This window comes from Apteryx mantelli, chromosome 1, assembly GCF_036417845.1.
Source record: "Apteryx mantelli isolate bAptMan1 chromosome 1, bAptMan1.hap1, whole genome shotgun sequence".
NCBI lineage: Eukaryota > Metazoa > Chordata > Aves > Apterygiformes > Apterygidae > Apteryx > Apteryx mantelli.
Window position 1 is genome coordinate 164,679,374 of NC_089978.1, and position 17,162 is coordinate 164,696,535.

Sequence of the window (17,162 nt, forward strand, 5' to 3'; positions counted from 1 at the left end):
AGGCAGCACTGGATGGCAGGGCACATTCCACGAAGCATGGTGGTTTGACCCAGGAGCTGGCCAGGACGAGGTGATGTTGCAATCGCCCAGACACCAGGACAAGAGAGGATGTACCCAGTGACAGACAGGACTCTTGAAATGGCAGGAAGTCCCTTCTTTTGCTTCCTGGCACTCCGTGAAATTTATTACACAGATTGATAAACAGCCTGAAATGATGCCGAGCAACCCAGATTCTGTTTCCTCCTCCCAACCCCAAGTGGAGAAGCTGCCTCCCTCCCACGCATGAGCAAGAAGGGCTGGGGCCACCCGGGGAAGGGCATGACGGGTAGAGCAGTGCCCCTGAACAATTAAGCACTGTCCCAGGCACTGCACACCCCTGTCCTGGGAACAAAAGAGTCACACACAAGAGACCTGACTGTGAAGCCTCCATCCGCTTTCATCACTGACCCCCGGGGCAGCCAGGGCACAAGGTCAGCCCACTTAAACTCCAAACTCTGCCAGAAATAGAGCTGGGAAGTAGGCAAGGGTGGCCAAGTGCAGGGGTCCCCAACCATTTGAGGGGTTCTTTGACTGAGACATTTCATTTCATCAAAGAGACATTTTTTTCTGGAAGGAAAATGGAAAGCAGCGGGTGTGAAGGGAATAAGGAGAGGGGGGTGTTCACCATGAATTATGACCACTCTCAACAAGAGTCTTTTACATGGAGGAGGTGAGGAAAGGATGGGGTAAATGGGCATGTTAGACCCATGCATAATGAGGGCACGTCTCTGCCTGCTTCCCACCCTGCACTCTGCCACCACTCACGAGATGTGGTCCCCCATACATGCATTGCTATGGCAGTGGGGGCTCCACACACCAAGCGCTCAACCCAAGTGCCTGGAGAGCCTGCTCTTCCAGACTCTACACTCACTGCCCCAGACAGCTTTGCTAGCGCCTCTCTACTGTAGCTTGCAAAATCTACGGTCCAGTGCAATAGCGTGCGATCATCCCCCCAGTGTCAAAAGGTTGAAAGTTGCCTTATAAATTAAGAAGGATCAGCCAAGTCAAGGACCATGCTTTCCACCTGCAGGGTCTCAGAAACCTCACTTGGTGCTGAGTCTCTGTTTTCTCAAGTTGCTAATACATGCCTTTGCATGGCTAATGTTTGCATACAAATAACAGCTGGACCTTCTAGGGGATCAGCACTGAACAGTAAATTAGTAGCAGGTGAGAACAGATGCACCTGAGAACTATCTTCTCATTTAGGAGGGGAAATCCATGGAGAAGAAGTCAAGGGAGAATGAAATGTGTCCAGCACAAGTGCAAATACAATACACTGTGTCTACCATGGAGCTTTGTCTGTTTCATCAGGATTCTTCTGTCTGGGTAAGTTTCTGATAAACCTAAATTCAGGAAATTTCAAAGGAAGGACACTTAAAACACCTAGCCAAAAAAAAAAAAAAAGTACAGAATAAATAAATCAATGCACTAAAAGATGGCTCTTCCAGCAAATGGGAAGTTTCATCACCTGAATTCACTGAGCCTGAAACCCAACGAACAGTAATATTGTGTTCTGCTCTTGAAACTCTATGGGGCAACTGATGGGAGCTTGATGCTCCCTTAGGGAGGGATATTTCCAACTTGTTGGTGGAATGAACTGAAGGCGTTTCTCATCCCAGGAGGTCTTGACAGTTTGAGTATGGCAGTGATAAGATGATAAGCAGTTAGGTCATTTGTAGACATGTTTTCAATGTGTTTTTCACCCCTTCCTCTCCAAATTGGTAGCCCAGGGTGTGTGTGATAACAACATACACCCACCCCAGAACATGAAAAACAACCATTATGAATGACTATCCCTTACTCCACCTCAGTGGAGCCAACATCTCCTTCACACCTGCACCATGTAGAGGCCTCTGCAGAGGTCTGGAGCATCCAGCACAAGTGGGGCAGAGACTGTGCAGGCACTGTGGGGTGGTGGGCAGGAGAGGGCCAGAGAAGGGGAATATAATCCCCACACTTACCTATTGAAGATTTCCCCCGAAACAGAAAACACAGCTTGAGGGACAACAATTGAAGAAGATGTTAGCTCAGTTTTAGTCATGTTGACAGTAGCAGAAAAGCAGCCAGAAACATGAGATTCAGCACAGACCAAGTACAGAGAAATACATCTGAGTGCCAAGAAGCTAACTAGTCATGCAATGTGTGATTTGCTTGCAGACTCCTTATTACACATGATGAAAGACAAGCAGAAGAGAGCTTGACCTGCAGAGCCTGGGCTGAGTTTGCAGGGCTGACTGTTTAAGGGTGGGAAAACACCTGTACTTGCAGGCTCAGCCCTCTCAATCCAAGCAGTATTGGTAAACAGTGAGAATGGAGCCTGCTTTTCAGGGTACACCTGCATTTCATATTTGTGATGTGATGATTAATCAGACCCACTCTTGAGGACAAACAGCTTCCTGGGTTTTTTTACAGGCCAGCCAGCCTATTTTTTTGGATTTGAGATTACCACTTTCAGCAATAATTCATTGCCTTTTCCCTAGGGAGATGGTGATCACCTGGCTTTCTAAAGTTGAGACAGATGTGACTTTAGGGCACATGTAGATTAATTCTCCATCTCATGTACACAGAATCCAGTTGATCGTGAACACATTGGAGTTGCTGTGCACACAAGGCAGGGTCAGTCAGCGCATGCATACATAGGCTCTTGCTTCCATGACATACTGGGCTTCATATGCACACATAATGCACACACAGCAGCACAAAAACAGGACACACCAGACCTACCTACAGATTTTGGTCATGTCAGTGTCAGCAGGCCTGTTTGTTTTTTTTTTTTTAACCCCAGGCCAGTTCTGCCTCTTTTCTTTCTTTCTAATAGCAGGAGCTGATGGGAAATGAGAAATTCACTGCCTGTTCTTTTCCCTTGCAGTTCTAGCAGCAGAAGGGAACCCAGAAAAAATGAGATCCTGATATTTCTTTTAACCAGTCTGGTGCCCTGCTACACACAAGGCTCTGAGCAGTCCCCTTGGGCAAAACCAAATGGTTCGTGTTATGCAGGTGTTCTCCTAGGTTTGGGAAAACTTTTTTTTTTTTTTTTTTTTTTGCTGGCAAGAAAATAGGGGAAATATCCCACCATTTCAAACCCATTACGTCTGACCCTAGGCCCCCTTCCTGACAGCAGTTCTCAGCAATGCCCACACGGTGGAGCTGCCCCCTTAGAAATTAAGCACAGCTGGCTGCCCTAGTGGTCACTACCACCCTGGGACTGCATAGCCTAGGTTCATGAAGCAGGAGGCCAGACCGCACTCAGCAACCGGAAAATGTGGGACTCGCAGGCCTCTAACCCATTGCATGGAACAGTCCTGCCATCGCATGACAGAGAGCAGGTCTGATGTCTACTCCTGTCTCTGCTTGCTGATCTACTCTGTGACCTTTGCACATTTGCTTTATACTCTTGTGTCTGTATTAACTGTCAACTTTTGTGGGGTTTCCTACGTGTTTTGCAGTACCCAGCTAGCCAGGGACTGGAGTTCAGCTAAAGCTGCAATGTCACTTTATCATAAATACATTAGAATGCTACAGTTAACCCCTAGTTAACAGTTGTCAATAGTGAGGTTATACGTGTTGAGAATGGAGGCACAGATTTTTTAAAAATGCAAATGCAATAAGTGTTTAAGAGGAAGAAAATTATGACTAGCTGATTTGATCCAAGAATCTGAAAGAATTTCAGAGAATTATAAAGGAAAATGTTTCCAAATGTTGCAGAGTTTCTCTCAGGATCACAGCACTGCAGTATCAGTCCAGTCAAGTTTTGACTGTCTCTAAGGATGGTATACCACAACCTCTGTGGGCCACCATCTCAGTGCTTACCCATCCTCATAGTGAGTTTTTTTCCTTTTATCTAATCAGAATTTTCATGCTGCAACTTGTGACTATTGCCTCTTGTCTTCTGCTGTGCAAAAGCTCTGGGAAGAGTCTGGCCTTGTCTTCTCTGTATCCTCCTTGGCCACAGTAAAGTGTCATTGCACCGCTGGGCCACAGAGACTTCCTCAGGTGTAGAGATCAGGGTCTGGCTCATCTATTCTAGGGCTTCACAGATGTAAAACTCCTGTCAGCTTCCAGGGTCAGGATGTCAGTCTGTTCTCTTCAGAGAGCTCCCTTCTGAAGGACTTGCATTTCTCATTCAGCTTCCCTTCATAAATAAATCATCTTTTAGACCCAGGACTTCAAACTGATTCTTAACAACATACTCTTGCTCTTGTACTCCGGCATTGTGGGTGGCTTCAGTTGGTGTTTTGATGTATGTAGTTTCTAGATTCATGAGGCTGCACACTGCAAACACTAACCACCCTCTAATACAGCAAGAGAGATCATTGTCTACAGCCAGTCCTTGTTGCTGGTCAGGAAGGAGTTTTCAGTTCAAAGAGTGTGATTTTTCTTTTATTGTTTTGATCTGTGTCAATAAGTCAGGTCTGGCAGCCTGGTAATTCCTCAGAAGTCAGCAGTGGCTGGAAAAGTTGAGACATAATGCAACAGGAGACCATATTCTTGTGAGAAATCAAAGCATTCTCCCAGTGACGGTGCTCTCTTGATGGAGGCAGAAAACTCATTTGAACATCTAATTACTACCCCCTCCACATCACAAAGGGGCAAAATGCATGAAAGCTTGGCAATACTGCTGTATACATGGCAGTGTGGTGGTTTTGCATACAGCTGTGCTGACTGGCTTTCAAAACACAGCTTCCATAGGTCACCACTGGCTTGTCAGCAGTAAAAGCAATTGTGCTAACCAATTTGGAAGCTCTTTTTACCCTGCTTTCATCTGAATCATCAGTCCAGAATGTTTTCCCATTCGCAAACATCTTTCTGAAATGTTCCCTTGTTACATGCAAGCATTGTATATATATTTTTATAGGGTGCATCATCTGCAACAGGCAGTTGCGCAGCCTGTATTTTTCCAAGAGAGAAGTACAAGAAATTGTATTTTCCTCAATGTTGGCACACTTCGGGTGCCCCTCATGGGTTTCCCTGCTGAGTGAACAGCTGAGATAGCTTGCCATGATCCGGTAGGAAAAGCCATAGTGCTGGTGTTTTGTACAATACCATGAAACACCTAAACCCATTCAGCTCAGCAGTTTCCATCCTTTTCCTCAGCTGTCACCACTGCAGTCTTCTCCTTGTCTTTCTGTTATTTTACTGAGACTAAAGGGTCTGCTTTCTTGGTGCTCATAAATCAAGGCTTTGTAGTGAGGTAACTGTGGTATCTAGTGAATCTAAACCAGAGCTGGGATGCAGTCTAAAACCGGGGCAGATATCGCAGGCCCCGCACCACCACACGATGCTCCCTTAGTCCCTTCCACGCTGAGGTAACCCTGCGAGGCCCGAAGGCCTCTCCAGGAGGGGCCCGGAGGACATGACCCTCTCTGCCAACCCAGCTCCCGGACCGGCCGCACACGGAGGCAGGAGGATGCGCCTGGGCTCTGTGGCGACCTCCGGAACCGCGAGTGCTGCGCTGACAGACCGCTCGCTCCCCGAGAGGGGCGGCCATTTTGTGGGGCTGTGCCTCCCCCACCCCGAGGCGGGCCCCGCCCCCTGGACTGCAGCGCGCCGGGGGGCCGCGGGGGGCGCCAGAGCGCCGGGCCGGCGTGGGAGGGGGCGACGCCCCTCTCCCCCCGGAGCGCCACCATGCCGCTCTCAAGATGGCGGCGGGAGCGGAGCCGGTCCCGCCGCGTCCGTCCGTGCGATTGGCTGCCTCCGACCGCCGTGCGCCGTGCGCCGTCCCCATGGCAACGCGCGTTGCCAGGCGGGGCGGGGCGGCGGGTGCGCGCGCGCCCCTGCGGCCCGCGCTGGGGGGTGGGGGGGCGGAGCTCCAGACGCTTCCGGGTTGGCCCCAGCGGTGACGTGTCGGCGGTCTGACGGCGCTGGGCGGCAGGTGGCGGCAGGGGCCGCGCGCGGGACGGGCACTTCCGGTGAGCCACGGGACCCCCCCCCCCTCCCGCCCCGCTCACCTCAGGGCGAGCGGGGGCGCCCCCCCAGGGTTGCCCCGGCAACGCGCTCCGCGGGGGGAGGGGCGGCGCGGTCGTGCTCCGCCCCTTCCCCCCGGCCCTGTCAGGGCCCCCCCCAAAATGCTGGGCCGGCGCCACGGCCGCAGCACCCCGGCGGCTGTGTCCGCCCTAAGGTTGTGCCCTCGAGCGCGGCCGTGCGTTTCGCGGTGCCGCGAGAGGGTTGGCGGGCGCGGTCCCACGCCGCGCGGCGGGTAACGGACCGCGCGTGTCTAACGCGTTAGGGCATCGCCGGGAGCGCGAAGGCAAGCTGCCCGCCGCGCAGTCGTGCGTAGATAGCATGTGGGGAGGATGTGTCTGTAGCTGCCTCCAAAGGTCACCGCTTTGATGTGGTGTGGAAGTATCCAATGTGACTGTGCATTTGGTACAAGTGAAGAATGAGTGAAACTGAGATGTATTTGCTCACTAATGTCTGAAATTAAAAATGTATACATGGAGATTCGTGTATGGGAAATAATGAGACTTCTGCAGAAAATGAATTGTGAAAAGCTTTACGTAGCTCCCAAGATAGGAGATAATCATCAAAAAGTTAGATAACTTGCTATGAAATCAAGAAAGAAATTGAAATATTTAATGGTCTTAGAGAATAAAACCACAGATATCTTTAGAAGTTATGGTGATAGACAGGTAGAACATGTAAAGAGTCAGTTTCCAGAATGGACCATATTTTGTTCTCTGCATTGGAAAAACTGTATGTTTATGGGTTTTGAAACATGCAACATTTGAACTTGAGGATTTTTTCCTGTCTCTCACTCAGAGCAGAGAATGAGAAAGACTTGAAATATTCTTCCTCTTCAGTATAAAAAAGAAACAGAGAGCATCATTTGAAATTCAAAAAAAAAAAAAAAAGAGAGAGAGAGAGAGAGAAGGGTTAACAAGGGTCACAGGTTAGCTCTCTACAATTGTCTATTGAGATCACTGGTTTGTTGGGTTTTATTCTTTCATTTCAGGCAGTTTGGAATAAGCAGAGTTTCAGACCAAAAGATTCCATCTAACCAAAACAATGTTTGCAGACTTGGACTATGATATTGAAGAAGATAAACTGTGAGTACTTCATTTGTCTTTTGCTATTTTTTGCTAACAGTAAACATAGTGCTAACAGCTGCAGCCAAGACCTAATGGGAACAGATAGATTTACCTTTTCCTGATGGTGTGTGCTAAAGAGTCAGACGGCGGTCCTGATTTCTTGCTCTCTGGAGATTGGGGATGAGGTATTGCTGTGCTGATGAACAGAGGGGAATGCTTTCTGTCGCTCTGCAATGACTACTGTGAGTTTCTGATTGCAAAACAGTGCTGACAAATCTTCAGTAGATTAGTGACCTTAGCTAGAGAAGAAATGACTTATAATGGAGAAAAGGAAATAAGCAGGAAGAAATGGAGAGAAACTCTGGAATCCTTAGGTCTATAAGGAGAATAACACTAGAATTTTCTTAGCAAGTAAAAGGTTTTATGAGGTTAGCAGAGAATTTGACATGGAGTACTTGTCTTACATCTCATTTGTGAATATTTTCCTCTCACTCTAGCGCAAAGACCAGATGAAATACTCTCTAAAACTTGCAAGCATTTCCTCTCTGTTTAGCAGTGGATGAAGGTATCTCTACCACCTTTTCTCACATGCAGTCACAAGAAAGATAGCCCTGAAGGTTTTTCTGCTGCTCTGTGCTGATAGACTCTATAGCAGAAATAATGTGATTAATTCAAATGTACAGTACTCACTATATTTTCAGTTTGTATTGACTCAGATACCATGATTCTTCCATACAAATATAGCTGTGCTTACACTGTCTGCTATTCATTCTCTCTCTCTCTCTCATTCTAGTGGGATACCCACTGTTCCTGGGACAGTAACCTTGAAGAAGGACTCTCAGAATCTGATTGGAATCAGCATTGGGGGAGGAGCACAGTACTGCCCCTGTCTCTATATTGTCCAGGTGGGTGCTCAGGGAAGAATAATAAATGGTCTTGGTAAAAATGTTGGCCTGAGAGATGGATCATGTGGAGAGTCCTGTGATTTTTGTTTTTATCAAAGCGTGAACCGTCTCACTTCCCAATAAATAAGAACTTGTTACCCTAGTATCTAATAGGCATGGAAGAATTAAATTAAGACTTCTGAAATTATCCTTCTCCTTGGAGAACATGTTAGAATTCAGAGGAATGGTGTGGCAGCCTCAATTTCAAAAAATCCAATGCTTAAGGGGACACGTCATGGAGACTACACATTCCTGAGAGAACAAGATGATCAGCCCACCTCTGAGTTAGGAGAGGAGGAAAAAAACAAGACTTCACCATGAACAGTACTAAATACAACTGAGTTAAATAGGAGGAATAGAAATGTCTCTTCTGCTGTCCTCCCTATTTCCTTCTTCAGCCCTCTATTCACTTTTCTCTTCCTCCTGATTCCAGACTACCTGTGCTCTTTCTCCTCTCTGCTAGGTATTTGATAACACTCCAGCTGCCTTAGATGGAACGGTAGCAGCTGGTGATGAAATCACAGGAGTGAATGGGAAGTCCGTCAAAGGGAAGACCAAGGTGGAGGTGGCCAAGATGATACAGATGGTAAAGGTGAGAGGTAGGAGGGGGGCCACTGGAGCTGCTGGGTCATGGTTTACAGGTTGTTGTCCTTCAGTAAAGGAGGCTGTTGCTGCTTGCTTCCAGTACAACAGTTTTGGATTTGCTCTTCCTACAGGGAGAAGTGACGATTCACTACAACAAGCTTCAGGCTGACCCAAAGCAGGGCAAGTCCTTGGATATTGGTAAGACTCGTTTCTTTCTCCTTAGAGGGTTAAAGTGAAAGGTTGAGTTTTGTACAACCATTGATTTTATAGGGCAGAGGGGAGGCTTTATTTTTAAAATAAAGCGTGTGCTTTGAAGTAAGCCTACACAGCTGTCTCCTTCATATGGTCTACCTTCCTCACCTTCCTAAAAGCTCTATCTATTCTTTTTACTTTCGTTCCTTTTCAATGATTAAGGTGCTAATGAATTGAAAGGGGTTCAGGGAAATGCTGAGGCTTGGGATGGATTTCTGGGGAAACAGAAGTGCAGCAGGAATATGGAATATTTTCCAGAGGTGCTAAATATCTGTGGCTTCAGCTGACATTCCTGGAAGCTGCAGGTGCTTGGCACCCCTGCAAGTTTGCCTCTAAATGCGTATAGCTGAGTCATCTGATTTCAAAAAGGGCAAAATTGTCTTTAGTAATTTGTAGGATATGACCACTAAAGACAGAAGTGAATTCTTAGGCATGACAAAAGGGTTTAACAATGAACAATAAATTAATATTAAGCAAAGGAATACCTTTGAGTATTAAGTCCTACTTGTCTTGCTGTCAACCTGGTCTCCTGACTTTAGATGAAGTAGTACAGAATGTATCATAAGCAAAGCTGAGTTCCAGATATCACAATAGGTAGCTTATAACGAAGAGATTTAGTGGAATAGTCTTCCAAAGGAAGTGGTAAGGTCGTGCTGATTGAAGTAGGTAGGATGTGGGAGCAGAACAGATAGGATAGAAGATGTTCTATGCACAACTGAGCCTAATGTCTGGTTTCTATGGTACCCTTTTTCTGCTCACTACCTCAATATTGAGTTAAGCTTGGGCTAACCAACCTATTTGATGCCTAAGAAATTGGTGAAGTAAGTTCATCATAACCCTGATCCTGGATCTCTCTTTTGGCCTTTAGTATTGAAGAAAGTAAAGCACCGACTGGTAGAGAACATGAGCTCAGGGACAGCAGATGCCCTGGGGTTAAGCCGAGCCATACTTTGCAATGGTAAGTATTGTGCAGGAAAACATTTTTCTTAAGGGAACACTTACTGTCTTGCACTTGCTAAGTTTTTATAGTTTCTTACATGTTCCACATTATTCCTTCAGGATTCTTTCCTTTTGCCATACTTAATTGCCGCAATTGCCTCTGCCTCTTCCCGAGGGATATATCATGTCGTTGGGGCCATTTAAATGTTAGCTAAGGTCAAATTAATTTCAAGTGGGGACCCACTTGGTGAACGTTGATAGTTGATGGCCCCACACTATAAAACCACTTTGCAGTTATTTTAAAAAGCTTCCCATGTTGGACCAGAGGAGAGGCTTTGGAGGTGAGAAAAAATTGAACCAAAGATATGAAATCTGTGTTTTTCCAGTCAGTCAGGTCTGGATTTGAGTATTTAATTCTGTTTCCTTTTAGATGGATTGGTAAAGAGATTGGAGGAGCTGGAAAGGACTGCAGAGTTATACAAAGGTAAACTGTGTCTTCCACCAGACACCAGATAGGAGGGCAGGATGCATCTGTTATGTTTTAGTGAAATGACTTGAATGTTTTTTCTGTCTTTCATCACAGGCTTGACAGAACACACGAAGAGTCTTCTTAGAGCTTTCTTTGAACTATCCCAGACACACAGAGGTAAAGAGTCTGAGTGAAGGGAGCAGAAATCTTTGACGTCCAATTTCAGGAGTTTTAGTCACAAAAGTAAAAGTCAGAGCAAAAGTAAATATTGCAGGAATAAGCTGCGACGGGCTGCCCTCCTGGCATTAGTGGCCACTCTGCTAACACAGGCCCTGTCTTTCATGTGAGATATTGAAGAAATGCCCTGCCAACCTCTTGTCTTTAGGGAATATGTAACATCATCCCCCTAGCCAAGTGTAAGGTTATCAGAAGGAGTTTTAATGTTGGAAGCAAGATTCTTCTCCAGGGCCAAACCCTTCTTGCCTCTGTTTGTATTTATTGCCCTCATCCAGCATTTGGAGATGTTTTCTCTGTCATTGGTGTACGGGAGCCACAACCAGCTGCTAGTGAAGCCTTTGTGAAATTTGCTGATGCCCATCGCAACATTGAGAAGTTTGGAATTCGCCTTCTGAAAACAATTAAACCGGTAAAGAATTTAACCCTAGGAGAAGGGGTCTGGAGAGGAAGGAAATCTAGAAAGACAGAAACCTGACTTTGAAGGTGTAGTCTTAAAACTCATTGTAGGAAAAACTGTCTTTATCTGCTTTTCTTCAAGTTCTTCATAAAGAACCTTAGCGTTTAAATAGTGAATATCTCAATCTGCTGTGTTATTTGAGCCTGACATATAGACTTGTCCTTCTGACTGTTGCACATGAAAATACTCCTATCCTTTTCTTTTGGGGCTGAGAGGGTAGTTAGATCAACATAGCCCTTACAGTCCTTTCCCCAACATTGGTACCCATTATTAAAAGATGTCATTAATTTAAAAGAGTTTAGATAAGCAGTCCAAGATTAAAGGATTTCAATGAGTATGTTTGAATGAGAGTCTCTAGGAGATCTATCCATTTAGTTTAGCAAAGAGAATGTTAAATGTTGATTTGAACAGCGTGTTAAGTGCCATGTTGGATGAACAATATTGGATATTGGACCTTTGAATCTAGGGAGAACAATTTCCAGGACTATCTGAAAATGAAGCCAGATGAGTTGAAAGGAGACAAATTCAGACTAGAAGTGAGGCGTGTATTTCCAGCACTGGAAGAATCACTTGCCAGTGACTGTAATGAATGCTCTAACCATGACAATTTTGAATGGAGATCAAACATTTTCTTTCAAATATGCTCTAGCTCAGAAAAGAGTTAACTCGAGGCAGTCTCATGACCTGTGCTGCTTAGAAGGTTGGATTTAATGGACTTAATTTCCATGCTTTTCGATCTAATATTCAGAAATTGAATGTTTCCCTTGCAGATGCTGACTGATTTGAACACCTATCTGAATAAAGCCATTCCTGACACGAGGCTGACTATCAAAAAATACCTGGATGTCAAGTTTGAATATTTGGTGAGCTGCTCTGTTTCTTTGTGCTGGTTGAAATTAAGTTTTATAGAATCATAGCCTGAGGATCTCATATAGCCTATATAATCACGTGTCCCTCCTTCCACAGTCCATGCAAGAATACGTTATTTTTTCCAGTTCTTTGTCTATTGCCAAATTAATCAGATTCAAACACCTCCTTTTGACCTAACAGTTCTCACTAGTAAGAGAGATTTCCCAGAACACAGATGACTTTTTCTATCTGACTCAATTAATTTCTTTATTTGTAAAGAGTTCCCATATAACTTACACTCTTGAACTCCTCTAAATACCTTTCCAATCTCAGACTCCATATTTTTCAGGTAGTTGTGGATAGTCTTTGTTTAGCCAGATTAAACAACTGTGATATCATATATGCTTGCGTTTTGTCCATGGTTTGGGGTTTTTTTTCCTCTCCCCATTCACTCAACCCTTGTTTTCTACACCAAAAGATTAGGGTAGGGCCGTTCTGTGCATCTGTTCTAGAACTGCAGTAATCTATTTCCTTTTACCAGTTGATGGAGGTACTTGGCACTGCAGCCCTTAAGCATGTCAATATGGCAGTTTTTCTTTCCACATCAGTCCTTCCAGCAATTCATCTTTTTTTCCTCATTATTTATTCCGTCATGATACTTTTCTGGTACTGTGTTTTCCCATTAGCAGATGAATGCAGGATTTTTCTCTTACTAGGTTATCCTTATCTAAAGTATTTGCTCCTGTAATATAAATAATAATCCCCTTCTTCCTCCCCTACTCTTTTCCATCCTCATCTTTCTCTAAATAGGTTCCCTTTCCACCTGGGATGTGTAATCTGCTCTGGTCCCACTGTGCTTTCCCCAGTGCCCCTAGCTGCCCCTAACTGAAGAAAGGCTTAAGATGGGACAACCCTATGGATATGAGTGATGGTGGAAATGCTTCCTTATCCTTAATATTTCCTTCTTTTTTTTCTTTTTCTTTTTTTTTTTTTTAATCCTGACAAGTCTTACTGCCTGAAAGTCAAAGAGATGGATGATGAAGAATACAGCTGCATTGTGAGTACCAATACTATGGCAATGAGAACTGCAGAATGTGTTTCTGTAGCTCTGTGCAAACTGCCCTGCGATTGCAAAAGTACTCCTGTGCCTATGTGTAGTCAAACTAGTGAGTACATCCTAAGAATAATACACATTTATTCTTGACATGTTAGAGCCTGGAGGTCCTTAAACACTACATAGAAATAGCTGTCATGAATCACTGGTGCTGTGGAATAGTGGAGGGACCATCATCTCCTCTGTAGCCTGCTTGCTCACTGGTTGCATGTCTCAATGTTTAAGTAATATTAGCTTGTGTAAGGAGGATTAAGGTGTTATCTTCACAGATTGCATCTGTGTGTAAGCTTATCATTAATTCTGGACTTGCTTCTGAGAATAGAGGTTTAGCTTCTCTGCAGTAAAGCGAATGTCAAAGCTGCAATTGTAGTTAAAGAAAATTGATTAGAGGATCTCTCCAAACAATAACTTAGTTCTAAAAGTAATTTAAACTCAGAGGACTTCAAAAAACAAACAAACAAAAAAAAGCTGATGGCATTCTCCAGTAATGCTTTGCTGTTTGAATCCTTGAAGATTTTTATACCTTTAGTCCCTAACAGCTCTGTTTAAGGTAACTAACAGTTATGCCCAGTTTCCCTGCATAAAAGCAATATCTGTTTTATCCTAGGTGGTGATCTCAGAGTAGGGATTTGAATTTTAGTGTCCCCAGTTCCCAGTGCCAGGAATGAATAAAACTTTCCTAACGCAATTATGAATCTTTCATGCTAAACAGGAAGGAAAGCATCACAGTCTTGCCCAGCAAAGTCACAGCTCTGGGTTTTGGCACATGCAATGTGCATTACCAAGCCGTAATCGGTAACATGGATTTTTGTGTATGTTGTGTTTGCAGATGCAAGAGAAGGATGCTATGTTTCACTGACAGATCTAACCCCCTTCTCTCAAAACAATTTTGTGGGGCAGTTCATAGTTCCATCCTTACAGGTTTCTAGCGTTGTGCCTAGATGATTGTAGATATCACAAGGTTCCCTATGTAAACTTACACTACATTGTGCAATCAGTGTAGGGTGAAGCTTACAGAGGAAGGCAGAGTTTTTCACCTGATTGATATAAGTCCTTAAATCCCTCAGATCTTGGGCTTGTTTGTTCTTGATGCCTGTTTTAATAGTTTAGCTAAGAGGCCGTTCCACTCCTCCATGTTAGATTGAAAGATGTCTATTCTGTTGTCTTTACTCTATAGTGGCACCTTTCTTTACCCTTGCTGGAGTGTGTTTGTCATTCAAAATGGCCACATTGCCAGTTTGTTGGTGTGCCTCAGCGTTTCTAGTGTTTCCTAGCTCCTGAGTCCAATTTCAGGGGACCTGAGAGGGTTATAACCCAAGGTACTTGTGAGTTCACAATGGTAGGGAAACTGCAAAAACCATCTAGCACTGTCTGCTTTGAGTCTCCAAAATGGCACTGTGTTTTTGGCAGGCCTTGGGTGAACCCCTCTACAGGGTCAGCACTGGGAATTATGAATACCGCCTTATCCTACGTTGCCGCCAGGAGGCTCGCACACGCTTTGCCAAGATGAGGAAGGACGTGCTAGAGAAAATCGAACTCCTGGACCAGAAACATGGTGAGTACTGCTGCTGTGTCCAGCACGTGAAGGGGTCAGGCAGGCAGGACTTCTGCCCTCGTATTCCTCCTTCGTCTCAGCTCAAAAATCTTGGCTGAAGAACCCTTCTGTGACTTTGCCTGGGACATCCACCCTCAGGGCCCAAATGGGACTGATATGTAGGAGTCTGTAACTAATGCTGGCCAGGGAGGCTTGGTCACAGCCTTTGCACTGTGTTTGGGAAGGGGATCTTCACCTAATTTGTTCCCAATATGTCTCCAATACAGTGCAGGACATCGTGTTTCAGCTCCAGCGTTTTGTCTCCACCATGTCCAAGTACTATGATGACTGCTATGTCGTGCTCCGAGACGCGGATGTCTTTCCCATTGAGGTGGACCTTGCCCGCACTACCCTCAACTATGGGCAGAAGGACGTGTACACAGATGGGGCAGAAGAAGAAGAAGGAGGAGGAGGCGGCGAGGGAGAGGGTAGCAGGAAAGAGGACACAAATGGTGAAAAGCTGATTGATGATGCCTGAATGTGCCAGTATGACTAGAGGAAAAATCTTTGCAGACTGATATAAAAACATGTATTTCACATGGCAGTTCATCCTCCATGACTTTCAGTGTATGTCCAGCCTGGGATTCCTCCTCTGCTTTGGGTGGGGGTAGCTGGTTGGATTGGGACCAGCCTCTGCTTTCCTCTCTCTTCCCTTGCTTGTTTGCCTGGATGTTTCTTTTTTCCCCCACAGACTTCTGTTGCCCAACTCGGATGCTGAGGTGTGGGGAGGAGAATCTCCTACCCCATCGCCATGTGACTCCGTGTGCAGACGGGACACTGCTGAGTGTGCAGGATGCACCGCTCCCCTTCAGCAAGTGGAAGCCAATTAAAAAAAATCTGGAGAGAGATGGCTACAAGTGGCAAGAACAGCCCCCTCCTGGCCTCCCCTTGTACTATGGAAAAGTGTTAGCATCAGCATTGTTTTCTTCACCACATTGCTGACTGTCCTGGAGCTTCCCATTCTCTGGCCTGTGTTAATTTTCTTCTGTCTTGTCCATCTGTCCCCATGGGGGTCCAGGACAGATTCTTGTAGGATGATCACTCCCACCACTCCCAGCTCTCTGCACTGCTGTTTTTAAGAAAGAGGAGCAAGTCCAAACTGATGGCTAGAACTAGTGGTTGCACATGTGATCAAATCTTCCTCCTCCAAGGGGCTGGGGGGAAGGTGCATTCTCCACCAAGAGGTTGGTGGAAGTGGCTACCTGGCACGCTGGGCTGCTGCAGTCCTATTGCAAGGATTTAGAAGTCCTTTGCTGTCCAGCTGTTTCCCTGGCTGCCATCCTCTTCATAGTCCCTGAGCTCCTGCACTGTCTGCACACTCTGTAGGTACACCCCAGAGCTAGAGTCCTCCAAGATGTGGCTATGCCCTCCCCTGTGGAAAGGAGGGAATTGGCTCAGGAAGGAGCTCTCCCAGTCAGCTGAGATGGTCAGGCAAATGTGCAGGTCTGAGGCAAACGGGTTCCTGAAAATCACAACAAAGCTGCGTATGCTTCCTTTCCCTTCTCCTGGGGCAAGTGCCAAGAGGAACAACCTTAGAACCACAAAGGAGATGTTTTAGCCTTAAGCTAGAGAGGAGAGACAAGCTTTGTGGAGAGAGAAAGATGTTGCCTGTGGGCACTTGGAGATTGTGAATGCAAAGCATTGAATAGCATACCACTCTCTGCTCTCCTCTCTACGCAACCATTTTGTGGTGCCTTTGGGCCAGACAGAACCAGTAACTGATGTCCCATTCCCCAGCACAAGGGAAAGAAAAACCAAGGTAAGTGAGGCTTTGTCTTTCCTCCTTCCTTTTCTCTGCTCCCTCCACCTTTGTGGGCTGATCCCAGCTCCAGATGGCAGCTTTCTCTTTTAGCAGGCAGCACAACTGCCAGCAGTGGTGTGCTTCTTCGAGGCAAGGGTTTTGACTTCTCTGTCATTGCATTCTAGTGGTAGTGAGAGAAGCTATTTAAGGGCATTAATTTATGATTGAGATGTTTGTTTTGTTTTGTTTTTCTCTTTGATTTGTTTCTGGAGCCTTGCCACCTCTGTGGGTGCCTGGAAGAAAGTTATCCATGGTCTAGCTGCTCTGGAAGACTTAACAGTCAGTACATTAAAGTCTGTTTGTCTCTAATAAAGAAAAATGTGACGTTTTGTTTCCTGTTCTTCTGGAGTCTTCTTTAGTGATCTCTTTGCTCTTCATCCATTGGTTTTAAGATTAAAATATAATGATGGGGAGTGTCAATTTTTTCATGATCATAGTGGTGATTTTCTCTCTGCCAAGACATGGTGGTCACTGCATCACAGGTTTCCAGATGGGGAGGATTATAAATGCTGTAGCAAGGCCATCCATCCACCTAATACCAGTTTCTCTGCTGCTCTGCAGCTTAGTCTCCCAGGGGAACACCAGCCTTGTAAACCAGGTAGTGTGGCATCCTTATGCTGCTCCAAGGCCAGCTTCACAGAGCTGTTGTTGCATCACAAGCTTGAGCTGATACTTAAGTCCCTAAACCTCTTTCAGGGTTGTTTGTCATATCAAAATACAGAGTAGCTAAGAGGAACAAGAGAAAATCCCTTAGCGGAGCCTGCCTGAAAGCCAACAAAGCAAAGCAGAAGGCAGTGGAGCCAGATTTTTTTTTGCAATCATCTGACTGCCAGAGGTTGACAAACCAGCTGCCT

At 45.5% G+C, this 17,162-nt stretch overlaps 1 protein-coding gene across 3 annotated transcripts; it reads left to right on the plus strand.

The window, feature by feature from the left end:
- The first annotated feature begins 5,868 nt into the window (after positions 1-5,868).
- PICK1 (protein interacting with PRKCA 1) lies at positions 5,869-16,639 on the plus strand. 3 transcript variants are annotated; one of them, XM_067309699.1, is made up of 13 exons: positions 5,869-5,948; positions 6,992-7,085; positions 7,861-7,972; positions 8,475-8,603; positions 8,728-8,794; positions 9,717-9,806; positions 10,218-10,271; positions 10,371-10,433; positions 10,769-10,902; positions 11,721-11,813; positions 12,806-12,856; positions 14,324-14,468; positions 14,735-16,639. In XM_067309699.1, the coding sequence occupies exons 2-13, from the start codon at positions 7,045-7,047 to the stop codon at positions 14,983-14,985; spliced, it is 1,230 nt and encodes a 409-aa protein (XP_067165800.1). In that variant the 5' UTR covers positions 5,869-5,948; positions 6,992-7,044; the 3' UTR covers positions 14,986-16,639. The 3 variants fall into 3 exon arrangements, with proteins under 3 accessions (XP_067165800.1, XP_067165802.1, XP_013803451.1); XM_067309701.1 differs by lacking the exon at positions 5,869-5,948 and adding an exon at positions 6,093-6,157; XM_013947997.2 differs by lacking the exon at positions 5,869-5,948 and adding an exon at positions 6,175-6,356.
- The last annotated feature ends 523 nt before the right edge of the window (positions 16,640-17,162 follow it).